The following is an 8,087-nucleotide window of genomic DNA, read 5'->3' on the forward strand; positions in this document are numbered from 1 at the left end:
CCCAGGTGGCAGGGAGCTGGGCCAAGCCAAAAGGGGAATGCCAGCTCTCCAGCCAGCATCAAAAGAAAAGGCAGAATCCACTGAGGGGTAGCTAGAATCGGTGGTAGGAGAGGCGCCAGAGACCCCAGTAGGCCCCTGAAGTCAGTTTTCCAAGGAGAGGATGGAGGGAAGGTGTTGTCCTCAGAGTGCCAGGAGTGGGGCTGGGCACAGAGCTCCAGCACTTGACCCTGAGTTCCCTACAGCCCAGGACCCCTACCCAGAGCCTCAGGACCTGACACACTGGCCAGGGACACACTTGATGTCATCATTTTTATTTACTTTCTCTTTGAAAATAAGAGTAACATACAATATATATTTTTCTATTTATATATATTAGATATAGTTACTACAGGAATCTGAAAACTGTAGTACCCAACCACTTGGAGGCAATTTTCAATTCTGACATTTGGTGGAGGGGAAAAAAGTATCCGTGATTGCCAAAAGCAGAATCTTTCTTTATTATTAAACAGCAGTAACAGGAAAACCTAATGCTGTCAGACAAACTGAAACTTGGGAGGCCAGGAAGAGGGCAGCAGATACTAAGGAGAAACTCCAAAGAAACCCCAGACAGGAATCACACCATTCGCCTGCAGCCCCATCCCTCAGCCCTGTCTGCTCCAGGATGCCAGGGCTTGCTGGAGCGCCACCAAGGAATGTATCATAGGCAGTGACCATCTTCAGACAGAAGAGGGGAGCTGGGGGTGGTGCAGCTGCCAGCGAAGCAGTAGCCCAAGACAGGGGCTCTGGGAGCTTCTGCCTGGTCTTGACCATGCAAGACAGTGCTCAGGGACCCTGGCCTGACTGACATAGCCACAGGGCACCAACCTGGTGGACACAGGGTGGGTGGTGCAGGCCCTGGGCTCCTCCCAGCTCAGCCCTGCCCCTCTGTCAGCAATGACACAGAGCAGCTCTGCTGATATCAAGGAGATCCTCCCTGCATACCCAGGCCAGACTGGCAGGACCTGTCCCACTCAAGGTAGCAGTGGGGGCCCTCTACCACCAACCCAAGAGAGACTAAGGGCCAGGAGCTGTTGGGCTGGGAGCCTGAGCAGCAAGTTCCACGCTCATCCTTTAGGCACAAGGGAAAGGAAAAGGAGAATCTTGGGTCTCCCTGACCAGTTTTGCCGCCGCTCTGTTTCCTTTGGTCCCCTCCTCACCTGACCCCCTGTGTCAGCAGCAATGAGAGGGGCATCCTAGAGCACAGGAGTGCACTGAGATTTCCCTGTGGGAGGGGTGCCACCCTGTCCCAAGGACCCAGGTGGGTACTGCAGTCAGAACCAGGGAGCCCTCTAGGTGGCCAGGAGCCCCGCCTGGCCCCTCCTTGAGGAGAAGGAGGTACTGCCACCCCCAGGAGGCTCCTTGATGGGGCTGGCAGGAGGCCAGGGCAGGTGCTGGCCGAAGCCTCAGTTCTTGAGGATGGTCTCATAGGCCTGGTACACGTACTGGGACACCTCTGGTGCTCGACACTTCAGGGACAGCTGTAGGGGGAGAGAAGGGTTGAGGGGAGAGAGAGCGTTCATCCCTGGGGCTCCTCTCTGGAGGGAGGGGAAGGGAAAGGAGGGAAAAGAGCAGGAACCAGATGGAAGAGGGTGGTTTGCACACGTGGATGGGTGGCAGCTGAGGCTAGGGCAGATGTGAGATACAGCAGAGGGGGTGGCTGTCACAGCCAGCCGGGTATGGACCAAATATACTTGCAGCCCACACACCTGCTGTCAGCACAGCCACCAGAGCCCTACTAGTAAGCAGCATGAGTCACGAGCCAGAGGCGGCTAGGGAGTACCTGCAGGGCTGCCCAGCACCCCACAGCCTCAGAGGTCTGAGGTCTTCAAGAGTGAAGCCTGACAGGAAATCCTGAGGGGCACAGAGGGCTGGGAGAGAGCCAGTGAGGTTGCTGGGGTTACTCCTGGTTTCCTGCATAGGAAGCAGGTACATTGAAGACTTTGCTTTCACTCTAAGGCCTGAGCTTGAGATTACAGGCTGAGGAGACAGAAGCTACCCACCTAAAATCACTGGTTCTGGAGGGTGCAATTAAGAAGCAGGGATGGGGTGAGGGAGTTCTGCAAGTCAACAGCCAGTGGCCCCAGGGGGTCCCCTGGGTCTGTGTGCAGGGGTTTGGTGCACTGTGAACATGTGCAAGTGGGAGTATCAGCACCTCAACAGGGGCCACCTGGCTGCAAGTGTGGGGTGTTGGCAGCCTGTGAGTCTGCCTGGCTCTGGGAACAGCAGGGTGAGGTGAAGCCAAGAATCATGGTGTAGACAGAAGACCTGGGGTGAAAGGGAACAGGCCAGGAGACAGGGTGTGCAAGACAAGGCTGGGAAGGGCAGAGAGGTAAAGAGGAAGAGAAAAGCAATCTGCTAACCTCCAAGTCCTGTACCACGGGCACCAGCAGGGAAGGTAGACATGCAGCACCCAAACACAGGGAGACAGAAATTACCACCACCGAAGCCACTGCCACAGCCCCCCACCAACCACAGTGCCGACGCTGCAGAAGAGCCCAGGAGAGGCAATGTCTGGAGGACTATGATTGCCAAAGACTCAGAAGTGCAGGGAGAAGCAAAGCATGCGGCTTTCCAGGGCCTTAGAACAGCAGCTCAGGCCTCTCAGGTAATTGCCTGCCCATGGATGCTACCCTCTGATAGGTCTGCCTCAAAGGCCAGGAAGCACAGGCTGCTAGGAACCAACCCCCCAGGTGGGCACTGAAGCATTCACTCTGGAGCAGGGCCAGGACCTGTGCTTAGCAGTGCCACTTCCTAGTTGGGGGTGGGGGGTCGGGTGGGGCAGCCAACTGTGCCACTTTATAGAGCCCAATGTTATAGGATCTTCTAATCCAACTCACTGAGATCCAGTTTGGTGTCTTATTCTGTCCCCTCCCAGGGACAGAACTGATTCTCTACCCACCAGAGCCACCCCCTGGCCTGGGCAGAATGGGGAGGTTCCAGGGCTGGTGGGGACTCTCACCGTGAAGCTGGGGTTGCCTGGCTGGATCCGCAGCTCTGCCAGCACCCAGATGCCATTGGTCAGTTTCAGGGACTGGTAGAGCATGTCCTGGCCCTCCACATTCCTTTTGGCGATGGTAAAGATGTTGCTGCTCTGCAGCTTGCTGCTCACGGCCTCTGTGGGGTCAGATGGCCAGTGGAAGGACCCACAGTCAGTGATGGGGGCCCTGGGTACAGGAGAGGGGTAGTGTGGCCTCAGGGTAGGCTCAGGCGTCCTCACCCGCATTGAGGGGGCAGTCTCTGATCTGAAACTGGGCTTCATTCTCATTGGGAATATCTTTCCATGTGGCCAGGAACATCTGCCGGTCTGCAGAGTAAGAGAGAGGTTGTGGGGAGAGAGATGGGACCCTGACAAACCTGTGCCCTCTCAAAAGTACTCAGCAGGAAATGGGTCTGGTCTTTAATGTGCCACTTGAAAGCTAAGGACAGGCACTAGCTCCTCCTCAGTGCCTCCTGATTTCCCAAGCAAACCCTCAGCTCTATAAGGGAGGTCATCAGTGCTGCTCCCAAATGACTCTGAGTCCCAGATCTCTACTCACCACCCTCATGCATACCTTCTTTCTCTTCCTCTGGCCCTGGGCACAGCCTGCTTGTTACTCACAGCCTGCCTCACAGGGCTCTGTGGTGAGTGAGATGATGCAGACCAAGGCCATCATCAATGGTTCCTAGCCATAGCCCCATTCCAGGGGGCTTCCTTATGACTCACCCATCTTCCCATCCTCCACAAAGAGGATGTGCAGTGGGTACAAGGTGCTGAAGTAGAAGACGTCGATGTTGTTCTTCACAGCCACCTAGGTACAGGGGGACCCAAGTCAGTCCTTGGGGTTTAACACTCTGATTCTTTTTTTTTTTTTTTTTTTTGAGACAGAGCCTCAAGCTGTCCCCCTGGGCAGAGTGCCGTGGCATTACAGCTCACAGCAACCTCCAACTCCTGGGCTCAAGCGAGTCTCCTGCCTCAGCCTCCCAAGTAGCTGGGACCACAGGCGCCCGCCACAACGCCTGGCCATATTTTTTTGGTTGCAGCTGTCATTGTTGTTTGGCGGGCCCGGGCTGGGGATTCGAACCCGCCACCTTAGGTGTATGTGGCTGGCGCCTTAGCCGCTTAAGCCACAGGCGCCGAGCCGACACTCTGATTCTTATGCTGATACACCTCTGAGGCCTCAGGAAGGGCATCCCTGATCTCACACAATTACCTTCCCTGGTAGCCATGTCCCACTGCACTTCTGGGTACCTCCCAGGACACACCTGCAGCCAAAAGCATGACCCCACAGACACAGCCCTCTGCTAACCCTGGCCGGGCCCCAGGTTGCTCCAGCCAGCCCCTCTCCTCGGGCTGGAGGGTAGGGACTGTAGTACTTGGCCCTGTCCAGAACACACCTGGAGGTTGTTCAGAGGTTCCATCTTCATGACTGATCCCACTGTGTTGAGAGGCAGGGAGATCTCCACAGTCTGGTTAGGGCTGAGCGGTGCGTGGACCTGAAGTGGGGCAGCGGGGGCCAGGCCAAAGCTGGGGAGAGAGATGCCCCGCAGGGACAGCAGGGGGAGAAGGTGCTGAGAGGTGGGACAGGAGGGCTCCTTGGGCTTCAGAGCAGGGGCAGTGCTGGCAAGAAGTCTCTCTCCCAACCCAGCCTACCTAGGCCCATGCTCTAGGCGTAGGATGGAAAGACAGGCTCCCCATCCCTATCCTCTACCCCTCGAAGGCTGTGTAGAGAAGAGCTGCAGGTCTGAAGCCCATCTCTGTTCCTCCTCCTCTGGTCCAGCCCTGTCCTGGCCTTAAGGAGCTCCATATAATGCCAGGGGCCTGGCCCATAAGCTGCTTCTAACATGAAAGCTCTGGGACTGCCCAAGTCTCTGTTGTAAATCAGCATCTCCCAGGAGGGATCTGACTGAAGCAACGTTCTGGGTTTTACTGTCTGGGACAGAACTGGCCAGGTTGCACGATGGCCATAGAGAGATTTAGGAAAGCGCCACTTCTCTATAAAGCACCACACGAGCAAATTAGGAAGCTTCCCATCAGTAAGACATCAGCTGCAAGATCTTGGAAGATAAATCACAGAGTGTGGGTCAGGACTACAAGCTGAGTTCTCAGCATGCCCAGGTGGGACATTTGATATTATACCCCTTTCTATCCTAATAAAGATAGGACAGGTTTATATTATCCTAGCTTCCAGATGAAGACACAGAATTTGAGAGCCTACAGGGTAGAGTGGCACTGAGAATCACAGTTTGAGCTGCCTCACTGCAGCCTGTACTCTGCCCACAAGGCTAATCAGCTTGCCTGGGACATACCAGGAGGCCAAGTGGGGAATCCCAGGTCTGTTTGGTGGCTTGGTGCTCCAGGCTTTCCTGTGACCCTCACTGCTGACTGTTGTGTGATCATGGGCAAGGGACTTGACCTCTCTGAGTCTAGATCTCATTGCCTACTAAGTATAACTAAGCAATAACTGGGACTACCCCTAAGAGCATGGAGTACTTCTGTCCCTCTAGGGTTATCTGAGGCTAAGGGGCAGAGCTGCCCCCAACCTCCTGGTCAAGTAAGCTCATAAAGTCCCCCCCCCCCCCGAGGAAGCAGCCCCTTCAGTCAACTTCTTAGAGGCTCAGTTTGCTCATCACTAGAGCGCTCAGGAAGAAGAATCATCAGGAGGGCTGCGAGGCTTCCCCAGAGAGCCCTGGCCTAGCTAGTTAGATCTATGATGGTGTTTGACAGGTGATCTTCTCCACTGACACTCAGTGTAGGGGACCTATGGAGATGAGGAGCCTGGAGCAGCCACCACGCCCTGTCAGTCTGATCCTTTGCCACAAGGGTGAGGCTAGCAGGCAGGCCCCCTCCCTACCATCCTTCTTAGAGTTGGTCCTAAGACAGAAGCAACTTGGGCCTGGGGGGGAGGAGGCTCTGAGCTCCAGTCAGTGTGGGATGGGCCCCTTCTGATATGTAGGTAAGGTGCTTGCCAGAGGCAGGCTCCCAGGCTGGAGTGGGAGATTTCCATTTGTAATATTCTCCTTTGGATAGTGGAGGCAAAAATAAGAGGAGATGCTCTTCCTACTCTGTCTGCTACTCTGGAGTCAAAAAGGTCACGGGGTTTCAGAAGTTTCAGCCTGAGGGGTGGTGAGAATAGCCCCCTGCTCCCAAAAAGGGGCAGTCCCCACCCCCGCCTCAGTTCTCAGACCCTACCTATAGTCACCAGCACAGGCTCTCCACATGCTGACCTCAGGCAGCTCACCTATTGCGGTTGAATTGGATGGCAAAGTCTGTCATGACCTGCAGGGCCTTGTTGGTTAGCTGCAGATCCATGGAGATGGAGCCCACTTGGCGGGTGAAGGTGCCAGAGATCTCCAGCCCCTTGGCCTTCATGGCCGGGAGCCAGACCTGTGGGAAGAGGATGGGGGCGGGGGGTAGGCATGTGCTTCTTTTCCCAACTCAACAGTCTACTGGAGAGTCTTTCTTCTCTCTCACGATCGGGTCACCTGGGTAGATCACATCTGCCTTTATCACTAGGGGATAACTGAGATACGTGTCAGGGCAAGGAGAACAATTCTGCAGTCTACCCACTGCCACCACTACAGTGTGGCTACTTCTTGAAGGAGCCCAGGATGGGGAGGTGCTTGGCTCTCAAGGGCTGACATGAGTCTTCAGAGGTCAATGAAGGAAACACTTGGGAAATAGGGCCAGGGCAATGGGCCAAGGACAGAGCCGAGTGCCCATACCCAGCGGCATCCTGGGCCTGGGCCAGAGCCTAAGAACCTCCTGTCACAGCCTGTTCCTGCCTTGCAGGAGACAGGACTGGCCTTTAATTGTAGAAAGTGGTCTGATGAAGGACAGAACCTAAGAGGACCTCGTGCCTGGGAGGCCTTCTGCTACTTGGCTGCCCTTGTCGTTTGTGTCTCTACTCAAGAGTTACCTCCTCTGGGAAACCTGCCCCCAGGGTCTTTCCTTATATTCACACCCCAATGACATTCTGGCAGGTAACCATGAGCCCTTGTGTCTGTCTCCCCTGTGCCCAGTGAGCTTTCTGAGGGAAGAGCTCTGCTTTTCTGTCTTTACACCATGGCTCAGAGCCTAATGTAGAGCCAGTGTTCAAGGGAGTGTTTGCTGAGCAAACAGTATGAGTTAAAGCCTTGTCCACGAGGGACATCTGTCAGTGTCATCCTGTGGACAGACAAATACCTCTCAGGACATTATTCTCACTTGGACAATTTACGAGCCACCAAGTTCAAAAAGCTCAGGTCTCACTTGACAACTTCCCCAAGTGCATCTACTATTAGCAAAGGTTCCACCATCTCTCAAGTGTCAGTGCCAGGAATCACCATCATGTCAGGTACTACCTCTGGCTGCACCAGTCAGACCGTCCAAGTCCTATCAAGGCTTCCTCCTACACCTGCTCCCAGGGCTACCACTTCTCTCCATCTCCACAGGCACCACCAGCACTGAAGTGCCCACAAGACTTCCCCAGGTATGGTAGCAGTTGCTTGGGTGGCCGCCCCATTTCCTCTCCCCTCTTTCCATAGCAGCTTACGTTATCTTGTGAAATGACTTGTACAATCTGATCATGGCACCCCAAACCCCTTCCAATCCTATAGTGGCTTCCAGTGATGCAAGCTCCAGCCTGGTGTCCAACCTTCCCTAGGCCCTGCCTGCCCCTGGGACCTCATATCACTGTTCTCTCTACTTGGAAAGAACTTCCCACCCACATCCCACCCTACTTGGCTAACCCTGAGCACCCTTTGTATCCCCTGGATGAATTGAGAGGGAAGAAATCTCCCAAATTTAGTTCTCAGCCGTAACTTGGTGTGCAAAAGGCACACAGAGGCTGCTGCACCTGGGCTTGGGCAAAGCTCCCACAAAAACAACTCTTAAGGCTCGGCACCTGTGGCTCAAGCAGCTAAGGCGCCAGCCACATACACCTAAGGTGGCGGGTTCGAATCCAGCCTGGACCCGTCAAACAACGATAATGGCTGCAACCAAAAAATAGCCAGGTGTTGTGGCGGGCGCCTGTGGTCCCAGCTACTTGGGAGGCTGAGACAGGAGACTCGCTTGAGCCCAGGAGTTGGAG

General features: G+C 55.0%; 1 protein-coding gene and 1 non-coding gene across 3 annotated transcripts in view; both read right to left on the reverse strand.

Moving 5' to 3' along the window:
* Positions 1-295: 295 nt before the first annotated feature.
* AP1B1 (adaptor related protein complex 1 beta 1 subunit) overlaps positions 296-8,087 on the reverse strand; it is an 81,764-nt gene continuing 73,972 nt past the window's right edge. Inside the window, exons 16-22 of one of the 2 annotated variants that reach the window (XM_012805272.2) lie at positions 6,258-6,403; positions 4,414-4,543; positions 3,743-3,827; positions 3,257-3,343; positions 2,999-3,153; positions 2,400-2,408; positions 474-1,517 (exon numbers count right to left, since the gene is read on the reverse strand). In XM_012805272.2, coding sequence (XP_012660726.1) covers positions 1,443-1,517; positions 2,400-2,408; positions 2,999-3,153; positions 3,257-3,343; positions 3,743-3,827; positions 4,414-4,543; positions 6,258-6,403 — 687 coding nt within the window. In that variant the 3' untranslated portion in view covers positions 474-1,442. Of the gene's footprint in view, positions 1,518-2,399; positions 2,409-2,998; positions 3,154-3,256; positions 3,344-3,742; positions 3,828-4,413; positions 4,544-6,257; positions 6,404-8,087 lie in introns of both variants that reach the window. The other variant, XM_012805273.2, reaches the window with a different exon arrangement.
* Positions 5,599-5,693, reverse strand: LOC111725380. The gene has a single exon (XR_002773454.1). It is a non-coding gene; the product is annotated as a small nucleolar RNA SNORD125 (small nucleolar RNA).

Source organism: Otolemur garnettii, unplaced genomic scaffold (genome assembly GCF_000181295.1).
Source record: "Otolemur garnettii isolate 467f Iridium unplaced genomic scaffold, OtoGar3 scaffold00038, whole genome shotgun sequence".
Classification (NCBI taxonomy): Eukaryota; Metazoa; Chordata; class Mammalia; order Primates; family Galagidae; genus Otolemur; species Otolemur garnettii.